At 45.3% G+C, this 13,791-nt stretch overlaps 2 protein-coding genes across 2 annotated transcripts in view; both read left to right on the top strand.

Moving 5' to 3' along the window:
* TMEM38A (transmembrane protein 38A) overlaps positions 1-2,507 on the top strand; it is a gene marked incomplete at its 5' end in the record, with an annotated part of 4,666 nt that extends 2,159 nt beyond the window's left edge. The window contains 5 exons of the mRNA XM_009997816.1: positions 3-134; positions 655-839; positions 1,455-1,542; positions 1,656-1,773; positions 2,059-2,507. Of these exons, the coding sequence (XP_009996118.1) occupies positions 3-134; positions 655-839; positions 1,455-1,542; positions 1,656-1,773; positions 2,059-2,280 (745 nt within the window). The remainder of the gene's footprint in view (positions 1-2; positions 135-654; positions 840-1,454; positions 1,543-1,655; positions 1,774-2,058) is intronic.
* Positions 2,508-12,469: 9,962 nt separating this feature from the next.
* The window catches only part of SIN3B (SIN3 transcription regulator family member B), a 14,442-nt gene continuing 13,120 nt past the window's right edge, over positions 12,470-13,791 (top strand). The window contains exon 1 of the mRNA XM_009997815.1: positions 12,470-12,524. Within this exon, the coding sequence (XP_009996117.1) occupies positions 12,470-12,524 (55 nt within the window). The remainder of the gene's footprint in view (positions 12,525-13,791) is intronic.

Genomic DNA, 13,791 nt, shown 5'->3' with positions numbered 1-13,791 from the left:
AGCCCTTTTGCCTCCTGGCTTTGTGCCATGCTCCACTGCTTTGGAAGTTACATACTTGCTGATCTGTTACTTGGACAATCACCTATTGATTACTTCAGTAACAACTCCAGTGTCATCCTGGCCACAGCAGTTTGGTGAGTCTGGCACTTCGCCCCAGTTAGGAAGCAGAAGGGAGGTGTTGGTGGGACACACGTGTCTTGTCTTGCTAGGATTAACTGGGGGAAGAAGAGGTGGGGTGAGGGAGTCTTTGAGTCTTTTGTGTTCCCAATTCCCAGTTTCCTAGAGCAGTTTGTCTGGTGTTTTGATTATAAGGGCTGGGTCCAGTCCAATGGTTGGCATTTCTATTCATAGCTGCCACAGCTGGACTGTGGCCAACCCGCAGGAGCAGCAGGCCGTGCCCTGCCACCACACACAGCAGGGGAGGGGCATACACCAGAGATTTGGGAGCATTTTATTCCTCATGTTGGTGAAATGTGCACAAATAAACCTCAGTTACTCCTAGTTTAATTTCCTCAGGTTGTAGGTGCTTTTGCATGACAGAACCAGCATCTCCACCTCCCAGCCATGGCTTGGGCTAACACCACAATACTCCTCAGTACATCCTGGATCAGACCAAACAAATGGGTCCCTAAACTCTTTGTGGTTTTACTCCAGGTATTTGATATTCTTCTGTCCCATGAACCTCTTCTACAAGTGCGTTAGCTTTCTGCCCATGAAGCTTGTCTTTGTGGCCATGAAGGAGGTGGTCAGAGTTCGCAAAATCGCCGCTGGGGTCCACCACGCTCACCACCACTACCACCACGGGTGGTTCATCATGATGGCTACTGGATGGGTCAAAGGTGAAGCAAGAGCTACTCTTCATGCAGGAGGGAGGCACCCAGCCCTGTGGGGAGGGATGGGAGAAGCTGGGAGTGCAGCTTGAGGTGACCACAGGCTGGTTGGTGGCTGTGGTCAGCTGGCTTCCATCTGTCAAGCTCCCCAGAACACAGGTATTTATCCGTCCTGGCAGAATGGCTGCCAGCTGAGTCATTATCTGACTTTAATGGAGGCTTGAAGAACTGGAATCACTATCAAATATGGGGGCAGAATTGAGGAATTCTTTATTTCTCATGTGTTCTGCTGTCTCTGCCCTCACCTGTATCTTTTCAGTGGGTTCTATCAGTGTTGAAACAGCCCAGTTGATTTCCCTTTAAGCTTTTGTTTGGAGCAAACATCTGAGCATCAGTAAATGGAACAGAGGCAAATGCCCTTTCCCTGCATCAGGGAACACTTTCTAGAAAGTCAGAAAAGCATTTGCCCTGCTCTGCTGTTTCAGGCTAACACCTTTTTAATTTGAGAAGAATTGTTAGGAATTTTTTGTCCCCCTAGGTTATCCTTATTCCTTGGGGATCTAGAAAAGACAGCAGAGCTCTCTGGTGTGGCAGTTCTAGCTGATCAGTGTCACTGTTTCACAGGTTCTGGTGTTGCCTTGATGTCCAACTTTGAGCAGCTGCTGCGTGGGGTCTGGAAGCCAGAAAAGAACGAAATTCTTCATATGTCCTTGTAAGTAGGTAGCCTGGAAATTCTGTCAGACCAAAACTGGAATGTAAAGAACCATTCAGGACTGGATGCAAGGGCTGCAAACCTCTTAGAAAACTTCTTTTTTTCTCTTCTAGCCCTACAAAGGCCAGCCTGTATGGCACAATCCTCTTCACTCTGCAACAAACCCACTGGCTCCCTATCTCTGAAGCCAACCTCATCTTCTTTTTCACCATATTCATGATAGTTTGCAAGGTAAGTTTACAGCAGGTTTGCTGCTAACCATTCTACTGAATCAGAGCAAGGGAATAGACCTAAACTGGGGGTGTTCACCTTCCTGAGCCACCACTGAAGGCATTGGCTGGACACACTAGGGGATTAGTGTAAATTCTCCATCCCACAGGCAGGATGGTAGGAGATCCACGAGTCATGTAGCAATAGAGATTTTTTACCTGGGATAAGAGGAATGCTCCTTACCAGTTAGTATTTCACAGCTGGTGGATGTGATCTCTAACTGTCAGTATTCACTTTGCACGGCAGGTTTTCATGACAGCAACTCACTCTCATGCCTCACCTTTCACTCCACTGGAAAACCTCATCTGCCCAGTTTTCTTTGGCTCCGTTTCCAGTGGACACACGAGTCACCACCATGATCACCACGGGGCCTCCCATGAGGTTTCCCATCCCTCGCCTGCTCCTGCCAAGACAAAAGAGGAGCTGAATGAAGGCTCAAGGAAAAGGAAAGCAAAAAAAGCTGAATAAAAAACCAACCACACAGCAAATAGGCCAAGAAAATTCTTCCAGAGCAGAGTCTCAAAGCCACCTGTGACCTCCTTGATCCTCCAGTCCTTCTCTCAGGCTCCAGAGGAGAAGCCAAGACGCTGCCAGGCGGGTCCCTGAATTTCACTTGTGCTTTCTGTGCTGCTGCTTGCTTTTTGGTCTCTGTCTCTCTCTTCTGATCATATTTTCAGGGATTTGTAGGTTTGTGCCAGGATGACAAGTGGGTACCAGTTCCCAAGCTGTCAGCAATTACGAAGCAGCATTTTCATTTGGTGTAAAATCTTTCACTGTGTTTATGAATGGAGGTCATGGCTTGTGCTCCTGCAGTTCCTAAGCTCCTTTGAGTTTTCATTGCCCCTTTTTGATATCTACCTAAACAGCAAACTGTTTAGACACAATCAATGTGGAAATTGGATTCCAGACTCGAGGAATTAAATGGTCTCATATGAGCCTGATCTAATTTCCCCTAGCTCCCACATCTGCCATATCTCCACTTATTGTGACATTTTATATGCAATCAGGACATCGACTCTGTTGTCCTGGCCAAACTCCGTTTTTCTCACGTGACTTCCCTCTGATTCTTAATGGATAGAACATTGTCACTTAATTAAGCTTGTGTTTGCAAGAGCTTTGAAGCTGTGAAGTGCTCTGAGTGCAATGTACTGATACTGTTTTTATTTTGAACTGTTATGTTGCACGTTATTTAATAATGTGTCCCACCTCAAACCTGATCCTATTTCACTAGGAAAGAAGCATGGTTCTGGTTTGTGGGATACAAGAAGGGTGTGTGAGTGTAAATAAGTATTTATTACTATTTATTTATAATTGCCAGGGCACCTAATTAATGGACCTGAAACTGGCTTTTTAAAGACTGCATTTTTGTGGAGAGAAATTTTGTGGAGAGATTTTTGTGGATGCTGCTAAGTCTAGTCCTAAGCCCACAGCTCCGTGCTGGCTTGTGCTGGGAGCAGTGGTTTTGGAGTGCTGAAGGACAGCCTGAACACTCCCTGGATGCAGGAAGGAACGTTTCCTTAGTCCAGATCTAAAGGCTGAAGAAGCAGGTTTCACACCAGCTGATTAAAGCTACTTCAAAGGACTGACAAAAGCACCCCAGCTGAAGAGACTGGTTCTCCCTTGTAGGTCCCTTTCAGCCCAACTACTGGTCTGTGAAAGCAGCTTGTGCCAACAAGCCAAGAATATGAAATGCCTTGCATGGCTCAGGGAGGAGTGTCAGCTCGTTCATGTTCTGCTTGGTGAATACTGCCTTTTAGACTAGTTTGAAGCTGTTCTTATAACAGATTTTGTTCTATAAAATGTCACCTGAAAGGCCAGAACTCATTCTGAGGGTTTTTTTTAATCACCAAGGGCTTGGGTCACTGTGGTGAAAAGGGCACATGTGGTACTGGGCTTCCAGTCAAGCACCACGTTACCCTCCCCAGCAGTGAGGTTTGCTGCTGTCATCTTGCAACTGGGAATAGAAATAGGAGCATTTTTATTTTTTTGTGTCCCCCTGTTCAGAATCGAAACTGATGGTTAATTAAAAAAATAAATCTTGTCTACAAGCAGATGAAAGCCATTACAAAAGGTCAAATGATTTGTGGTTTTGACAGTGCCTTAATTTTGTGAGTTTCCCTTCCCCTTCAGTAGAAAACAGGAATTCTAGCTGACAATTTCACTGGCTGGTTTTGCAGATCCTGGTCTACTGAAACCTGATGTATCACTAGCATGCACAAGACTAAATGTTTTCTGAGGTGTCTGATTCAACAGTAATTTTGTTTTATAAAAACCATCGACAAATAAAAATGGTGAAGTGACTCTGTCCACTGGCACCTGAGGAAACGTGTGTTTCTTTTATTCTCAGCAGTCTCTGAAGCCACACACACCCTGAGCTACTTAAAGTCATCTTGCCCTTATGACAAAATGATTCTAACTGAAGAGAGATCAAACTCTGACATGTCCTGCAGGGATCCCAGAGCATGTTATAAATGGAAATAACATGGTAAAAGATCCTTTGCTTTAGTTGTATTTGTAATGTTGTTACCCAAACAGACTTTTTGAGATTTCAGGGAGGGAAATCTGGAAACCAACTTCCTTTGGTGTTTATACCAGTTGACTCTGTCTTTCCTTTTGTCACTATAAGAGCAAGGAGAAGATTCACCTGGGACAGGTAAATACACACACACATCACCACACACACAGTTCTAGCATATTTATATGGAATTCCAGGATTTTTATGTAAAACTGAAAAACCCTAAAAGGCTTTGCAGGAGCGTGACTATTTACTTAGAAAGCAGCAGCTCAGAGTACCCTGCTGAGGGCCAGAGCCCTCTTTGGGATTCAATCAAATCACAGCTGCTGAGCAGAGAGCAGAAGTTTGGTTCTGCAGGGCTGTTTCTACACTCCTGGGAAGTCTAATTTACCCATACCTATATATATATACACTTCTTCCTTAACACTCTGCTCCAACTAGAATGAAAATGGCATCTGGGCCTTTCCTAGAGGGATGGAGCAACTTGATTCCATGGCACAGAGATGGGAGTGATGTGGAAAATGTGACAGAGTCCATCTACCTGGCTTACAAAATGAAGACTGCAAAGGGCTGTTTATTTTCCATGGGTTTCACTTGTCTCTTTCCAGACCTAACTCTTTCAAAATGTTTATTAGTACTCCTTAATTTATCAGAGCAATCGAGAATACAAGTTGCACTGGAGTGTAAGAAACAAGAAGAACAATATACAAGAGCAGGCTGATGAAAGGAGGTATTTCAAGTGCTTTAAGTGACAAACCTCCTGATGCCTCAGGAGGCCCAGGCTGTGCAGAATGTTCCCAGCTCCAAACCCTGCTGCAGCCCAGGGCAGAGGAGGAACATGCCAGGGCTTAGACTTCCATGGGACAGACGTCATTGCCTCCAAAGATGTTCTGATCTGGTAACTCCTGATACTAACTCCAGTGAGATGTACCTAAATTTAGCCATAGGTTTAATCCTCAAAGAGGCCCTCATTGCCTGATGGAAAAAGCAAAGTGCTTCAGTTGCTGCTCTCAGCATTTCTTGCTGATTGACAGGTTTCCCTTTTCTGTTACACAGAGCTAGCCAAACCCACTGTCTGCAGCTTTCCCATCATTGCAGATCAGCTTCACAGATAGGGAAAGCTCTACAGCCCTTATTGAGTAGTAAAAAAACCCACCCCAATCGATAGGATAATTTTACATAAAACAATTAAAAATCTTCACAGCAAATTAACTGAAGTAAAAAAAATGAGAGGCCAAAGGAAAGAATTTCTATACTGAAGAGCTCATGTGAGAAAGGGCAAAGCCAGTACAATGAAGTGCCAAGCTAGAGCAACCAGTGTTCTTGTTTTCCCCTTTTCCTTTTATTGTTAATGACAGTTTGTATATTTTTCCACATTTTGTCCAAAGAGTAACCCAATTATCTCACCCAGCTAAGCAGAAAGACCCAGAAGATAAAGGTGGTTGTTACCTTAGCCATCTCCAGAGCAATACAGAAGTTGTCCCTTTCAACTCTTGCCAGGTAATCAGCTGCCAAATACCTGCTTCTTCCTGTAGCCTGTTTCATGGCTGGTGCTTCAAAGATGTGAAGCACTAGATCAGTGCTGACAGTGTCAGTCATGTCTCCTTTAAACATATTTTAGTTCTTTGCCAAGATAATGAAATATCAGAACATACATCTGTGAAAGATTTTCTAGAAAGCTCACGAAGATAGCTTGGGTTTTGTATGAGCTTCTTCCAGCTCTACTAGGAAGGCAGGACACTGAGAAGGCAAATTAGTAGCAATGGAGAAAATCCACTGTTGATACCAAAGCTGAGACAGTCAGTCTGCACACAGAGGGCTGGTATTTGCCTCTTTAGGATGCTCTTGCTGTTGGCCTCAAGGAGATCTGGTTTGTCCTGAGTGCTCATCTGCAATAAGGAAATGCCAATTAAAGGGGTTTGGATTTCAACAGACACCAACAGTGTGGTTCTTGTGTGATAAACGCCCACAAAATTCCCTCCCAGCTAAGAATTTAATCCTGCACTCATGTGGTGTGTGAAGGCAGCAGTCTGTGAGCAAGCTGTGGGGGGTGATGGCTCATAGAACAGGCTCCCTGTCACACCAGAGCCCATGTTGCTGCCACCCTGACTCACAGTTGATACTCACTTCACCTCTATGATCACATTCCTGACAAAAAGATGTTGATAGTGCTAAGATCAACGTTCATTAGTATCATCTGACTCTGGTCTTTCTTGTGCATTTCCATCTTTCACAGATCATTCCTAGAAAAAGCACCATTTATAACACTTCTCTCATGACCCTTATGTGCTTCCTTTATATTCCAAAAGAGAATTTGGGAAGGAATGGTGTTTTTTTTAAGAAGATCAGTGTGAGACAATGATTACATCTTAGCTTTAGGGCTCAGGCAGGCTATAGACGTGGAATGCAGGGAAACAGGTCTGATATGTTTAGAGGCTTGAACATTTTTATAGCCTGAAGAAATCCAGAATGGCCCTGGAAAAGATTTGGTTGGTTGATTTGGTTTGGTTTTGATCTGCAAATTACAGAAAGCTCACCAAAAACCCTAACACATATGCTGCATTCCTACAGGAAGCAAGCTGCTGCTTTCCCAGCCATCCCAGCCCCTGATGCCTCTCAATTGAGCTGGCAGATCCTGACTTTCCAAAAAAAGATCTGCTAGAGGGGGACTTCTGGTCCCAGTGCAACCAACAGCTTGAATCAGCAAGTGAGCCCACTTTCTTTGATTTGTTAGTGACATGAATTGGTGTAATCAGTAAAAATTCCAGGCAGAGGCAGGGTGAGATGCACACAGCACAGACTGCAGTGCTTTGAGGAACAACCTAAAAATCCATGACTTGGGAGTCCTAATGTTGTCTCACATTAGATTTTGACAAATGTAGGTTAAACCCTAATGTTTGCTCTCTGTGATGTTTATCTCTGAAGTTAATACACTTAATTTCTCTGCCTTTTTGATTTATGATTAGGATGTCAGTTAATCTCTTTTTATTTGGTGTCTTGGTTTGAGCCAGGATAGAACCAATTTTCTTGCTCAAACTGTGACATTTGGCTGGATGACTGTGGAGATTAATCAAGTATTGTCTGCAATAAATACAGATTACTAATTTTTCTTTAATTATTCCTCTGTATGTCAGAGAGGAACAGAGGGAGTACAGACAAGGACAGACACCAGACTCTTCAATCTCATTTTATGAGATAAACAGAACAACAGCAGCTGCTGCTCTGGTTGATACTGGTTTTCTCTGCCGTGCTTAGTTCAGTTTCCTGGAAAAGGCAAAAAAACAGAGAAATAACAGATTATGGTCTTCTGTGAGAAAGTGGGGAAGTAGAAAGTGGGGAAGTAGAAAGTGGTCCTGAGCGAGTTAATCTGCTGGTAGAACACCATCTATTTCCACAAGGCATGGGGAAAGCAGCATTTCTTTTTGGAAAAGCTACAGAACAAACAGAACCACATACTGAAATGAACCGAAATAGCAATGTGCTGTGAATCACCAACTGGTTTGAGTTGGAAGGACCTTCAAGATCATCTAGATCCAACCCCCCTGCATGGGACACCTCCCACTAGACACTGGCACAGGTTGCCCAGGGAAGCTGTGGCTGCCCCATCCCTGGAATTGTTGAAGGGCAGGTTGGATGGGGCTTGGAGAACCTGTTGTGGTGGAAGGTGTTCCTGCCCATGCAGGTGGTTGGATCTAGATGATCTGTAAAGTCCCTTCCAACCCAAACCATTCTCTGATGATTCTATGAGTGCAGCACAGGGCACATCTGCACACAGGACAGCAAAACTCACAGGCTTTCTCGAAGCCCTGGGCATCATCCAGCTGATTCCCATCCACCACTCTAACAAAGCAAGAAATATTTGTGAAGAACTTATTTTCTTGGACAATATCCAAGTTATTTCCCACTTCCTCTGCCTACTAGGACACAGTTGCCAGACTGAGCTCCTGAAGCAGGAGCTGGCAGCATGCAGCAATGACTCAGATTTTCAGGAATTACAAAACTCAGTTTCTCCTTCCGAAAAACCATTCACTCTCCATTTTAAAACAAGAAAACCTAGGCTTAGAAAGGCTCTCTATTTCACAAAAAGCACCTTCTAAATAAAGAAAGTACTGCAGCATCTCCTCTAGCAGGACGTAACATGCTGCTTGGGCAGTGAGATGTTCCCAGCCTTAGGAGACAGATCAGCATTTACAGAAACAGAGCTGCAGTTTCTGGAAGGAATGTATGAGAACTGCAGAATATCTGGAATTAGTGAGCAAATAAGGACACTGCTGGTGTTAAGATTTTAACCTATAATACCTGTCCAAGTTGTGGTAGGCCTCACAGAATGGTTTGAGTTGGAAGGGACCTTAAAGATCATCTAGATCAAACCCCCCTGCATGGGTAGGGACACCTCCCACGAGCCCAGGTTGCACCAAGCCCCATCCAACCTGCCCTTCAACTCTGCCAGGGATGGAAGCGTTTCATGTATTTTCAGGAACAGTTTTGGGACAAAGGATGTGACACGTGATTGGATTCTCATCAAAAGGCAGGGCTATAAGTTAAACCTGCCCAAAGTTTGGAATTGACAAAGGCTGGAGTGTAAAGTAGTACAAGCATTTCCCACAACTACCATGACCTTGGTGAGAGCAAATGAGTTTTATCAGGGGTGCTACAGTGAGAGTGCTTGCTCCCTGTTGGACAGCAGTGCAGACATGATAATTCCTAACCCAAGGGAACTCTTTCCTCATCTGACACTGGCACAGACTTCATTAGGGATCACTTTTCACTTAGAACAGTCCCAAGGAAAGCTGCAGATACAGCCATTCTCCATCCTAATTTTAGCAGTCACTCTTGCACTGCTTTAGCACATGATTGTGTAGTGCCATGAATTAAAGTAGCAGACAGGAGGCAGATGGGGATACACATAAGGCAAGAAGCTCTTGCTCTGAGCTTGCTTCCTGCCCAATACCTCAATATTGAGGAAGTTTTCTCAATAACTAAAGAATAAATACAATTTTCCCATGCAAAGAGCCAGAAATGAAAATGCCATAGCAACCACCAGGGTGTCTCCCTGCAAGCTGATACCTCTTCCATGCTTCTGCCATGCTCAAGGGTTGGACTAGATGATCTTCAGAGGTCTCTTCCAACCCTGACCACTCTGACTGTGACTATGAATCTCTCTGATCACTCCTTCTAACTACTGTAGGTCCCCCACAGTAGCAGCCCACCTCAGCTTCCTTGAAGCACATGGGTGACAGCCCCAAAGAGAAACCCACACCCAGAACTTTAAGCCTTGCAGAAGGGGAGAGGAGGCTGAGACACCTGCAGAACTGCCAGGTTGCTTCCTCAGCCTGTTTTCATTTTAGGGAGGGAGAAGGAAAGTTTTGCTAAAAAAAGAGAATAAATATGCAGTCCTCAGGGAGCATAATTGAAGCCCCAAGTAAATAAATAAGCAATTAAACATTTGTGCAAGTTGTACCTGATTTCCCCAGAGCCACTTACACCAGAGGCCCATGATGGAGAAGCAGAGACCATGAGATCAGCTCCCTGCAGTCCACAGCTCTGTTGGCAGCACTATACCCTGTGTGCTGGTGGCACTGGTGGGGACTCAGGCAGTGTCTGCCTCAGACTGCTCTCCCATGTGTCCCTAGAAACCTCAGGAGAGCCAGCCAGTTCTGACTACTCCCTCTCTCCCTTACACACACCAAAAGGGCACTGCTCCAGATTTACATTGTGGGCTTGTGCTCTGAGCTCAGTTTGGCTGTTCACAGACTGTGTGGGCACTGGATGCTGCCCCCTTCCAGGTTCTCCCTCTTCCTTCAGTCCTAATCAGACTGAGCCCCAGGCTCAGTCCTGTTCCCTTAGTTCTTTACCACCTCAAAGCCAATCCTGGGGCCTTTTTGTCTCCTTAGGTGTGAGTATAACAGAAATGTTGGCCAGGCTTCTGTTATTCGTGCCTTCTTCCCCAGAGGTGACTGGCAAGCTGTGCCAGCAGTGCCAAAGCTGCTGCAGTGTCTGTCCCTCCCCTCTTGTCATGCCACTCTGGATTTCTCCAGCCAGTTGGTGGGCAGCCCCACACAACCCTCACTGGATTCCTCAAAGGTAGGATTAGTCCTGGGGACAGACACATTCCAAAATACAGCTAATCATCCATCTGCTATTCAACAAGATCCATGAAACATAATAGATAGAGTGAGAAAGAGAGAACAGCTGTTTCTGTAGACATAGTTTGGGCTGTGAGCCTACACAAAGGCAGGATAAAGGTCCATTTGCCTTCCTTCTCAGTCAGGCACCAGCCCCCTTTGCAACTGCTTCAACAAATGAGGATAAAGTGGGTCATTTTGTCGTCAGGACAACAAAAGCACACACTGACCTAGATATGTCTGAGGGAACCTAATCTTGCTTTTGACACTCTGTGGGGTTCAGACAATACAGGGGGGGTCCAGCTGGGGAAACACAGCATTTAACAAACTCAAAATGTCTCTCTCAGGGGGCTGTCTGGATGCCGAGCAACCTGTCTGGGGGTTGGATTTGCAGTTCTGAAGATTTTCCTAATACTGACACACTTCTAAAAAGAAAATCATAATCAACCCTTCTCTTCATTGCTTCAAGCCTTCCTCTTCTCCTTTTCTACACCGAATAGAGAACACTTGATCAACCCAGAGGGCCAGCCTCAAGCCAGCCTGCACCTGAGGCCTGAAATACAATTTAATTTCTGCAGTGTTTTAAGTTTGAACTCCTCAAAGCTGCCTCGTTACCCATCTGTAAGCAGGAGCCAGATGGAACACACATCTGAAGCACCAGCTCTTGCCAAAGATAGAGATAAACAGCCAGGACAGCCCAAGATGTGCAGGAGTGTTTACAGACATTCCAGAGCAGAGGAAGCAAGTAGAAGGAATGGCTCCAAGTGCTTCAAACAGTTGTTTTAGAGTAAGAAGGCAATGTTTTGCCTTCCAGTATCAGGGTGCTATCCTTTGACCTTACTGCACGAGTTCTGACTGTTCCTGCACGAGTTAGTTAAGGTGTGTTGTTTTACCTCTTAAATAGGACTCAGGAAAAAGAAGCTCAGGCACTGTCTTCTCCCTTCCCCAGCTGTTCCCAGGTCTGGAGTTTATCAGAGCAGGGGTTGCTGACTGACACACTGGATGACATGGGAGCACCAGCAGCACTCTTAGTCCTGCACCACTGCACTTTGGTTTCTGCTTCCCCCAGAGCTCAGTATCTGAGGGTATATGCCCAAGTGTTTCCTCTGGAAGGTGAAAGAAGCCAGATCTGCTTGGAAAGCAGCCACAGAGAGCAGGGGGCACTCACTGGATCTGCAGATTCCCTGCAGTGCCTCTGGGACTTGAGAGTGCTGTCAGCAAGAGCAGGAGCTGTGCTGTTATGAGGTGCTACAGGGGTAAGAGAGTCCATAGTCAAGTGCTGCCCTGAGCTGTTTAGGCAAGATCCCACTGACAGGATTCCCAGCTCTACAAGAGAACACCCAGCCCCTCTGTGTAGCTGTTTAGACTGAGAGGCAAGCTGTTCTCACCATCTAGGTCTGATTTTAAAGCATCTGGATACACTGTCCAAGGCTGTCTCAGTGAATTTGTGCTGTTCACACCACCTGACACTACACCTCAGTCACAGGAGGTATCTACTCATTACTGCTCATTTAGATAGATGAGACAAATCAGTGGAGAATGAGACTTCACCAGTTAACAAGAGCACAGAAGAGGTAAATTGGGCCAGCTCAGGGGAATCCACTAAGGAAAGAAAGATGTGATGAGAAGGCTGGATCAATGCTGCTGTTTTTTGGCCTGACAATACAACACAGCCACATCTGAGCTACTCCTTTCCAGAGATGGAACATTGGGCTTTTGTACAGTAATACTCAGCCCTTTCCTGCACAGCTAGAGGGGGCTTCCCAAGCTTTATTTTCTCTTTATTTTCATATCATAGAGGGGGCTTTATTTTGTCACACCTCCCATCCTCCTACCAGGATCATTCTTGTGAAAAGCTGTATTTATTGCCTGTATTCTTGAGCACTGAATAATCACCAAATACTCTGAGGCATCTTCACTTCAAACTGTATTTACCAGCACAACAGTATAATCCCAACCATCCATTTTCAGCCCTCATCTCTCCTGAAAGGCATTTGCTGTGCTTGGTTTTCAAAAGATGATCACTGCTTGTACACTGGATCAGTCCATTACAGTCTGGGGTGTTGCAAGTGGTGAGTAACTGCGAAATGCCAACAACTATGAGAAAAAGTCTGCACTCCTTCCTCTATTAAATACCCTTGTAGCATCCTTCATGTTGTAAGAAAGGAAGCCATGCAGAAACAGTTTGTGCAAGTGCCAGAGCAAAGGCTAGAATACCAAATCCAGAGGAGCGTATTAATACTGTGACTGGAAGCTGCAATTTAAAGGCAATAGCTGAAGAAGTCCAGCACATAGCAGAGAAAAATATTCTGGCTTCAAAAGAGGATATTCAAAGAGCAGCAGTGAACTTAAGGGTAAAGCAAGAAAGGTTTCTCTAAGTTTCTATTAATCAAATCACCTATAATGCTCTAAGGAGAAACAAGCAGCATGGTTTCTTTCCCCCTCCACTCCTCCTTGCTCTTCACCTGACCCAGTTTTACTGGGTTCAGACTGTCTGGTAACAAGGGACCACTGGAGGGAAGTGGGATATTCTAAATCAAATCCTGCTACACACTAAGTGCTTTATTCTGACCTTGGTTCCCACAGGGGCCTTGCTGGTTGTGCATTGTGTGTACACAACTGCTACCAGAACTGTACCAAGTGCAGACAGGTTTGTTGCAATAACAAGAGTTGGTTAAACAGCTCGTGAGAAGTTTCTCTGTCCTAAGTCCACCCCTCTTCAGTATGACCCACTCCAAAACATCCTGGCAATGTCTGTGGTAAAATCCAGAAAGAAAAACAGGGACAACTCAAGCAAGCAACTGTACAACCAAGGAAATTCTTCTGGGAGCCTGATTCATACCAGCAAGTGCTCTCAGATCTGTTCAGTGGTGTAGGAAGCAAAGAGGAATGGGATAAACCAACACAGACACCCAGGATGGAGCCCGTGGGTTTCTCTCTCCTTTGCCTCAGCATCTCAGAATTGCAACATTAAACATTACTGAAAACTCCCACAGTTATTTAGAGGCTGTTGATACCTTGGCACAACACCCCTGCTGTCGTGCACCAAAGTCATAACCACCTAAGAAAGGTAGATGAGAATCACAGAATCGCCAAGGCTGGAAAAGACCTCGAAGAGCATCAAGTCCAACCACCCTCCAACCCCTGAACCACCTTCACAAACACCACGTCTACCCTTTTTTTTTTCTTTAACAGGGACGTTGCCTCCGAGAAAGAAGACCCCGAAAAAAACAACCAACCAACCAACAAAACAACTCTAAACCCACATTCTATCCAACGAGCCCAGAACAGGCACCAGAGCTGGGCGGGGCCCGGAGCTCGGGAGGAGCCGCCGCTGCT

Source organism: Chaetura pelagica, unplaced genomic scaffold (assembly GCF_000747805.2).
Source record: "Chaetura pelagica isolate M959 unplaced genomic scaffold, ChaPel_1.0 scaffold595, whole genome shotgun sequence".
NCBI lineage: Eukaryota > Metazoa > Chordata > Aves > Apodiformes > Apodidae > Chaetura > Chaetura pelagica.
Note: the sequence above shows the minus strand (reverse complement) of the source record. Positions and strands in the feature narration are given on the sequence as shown.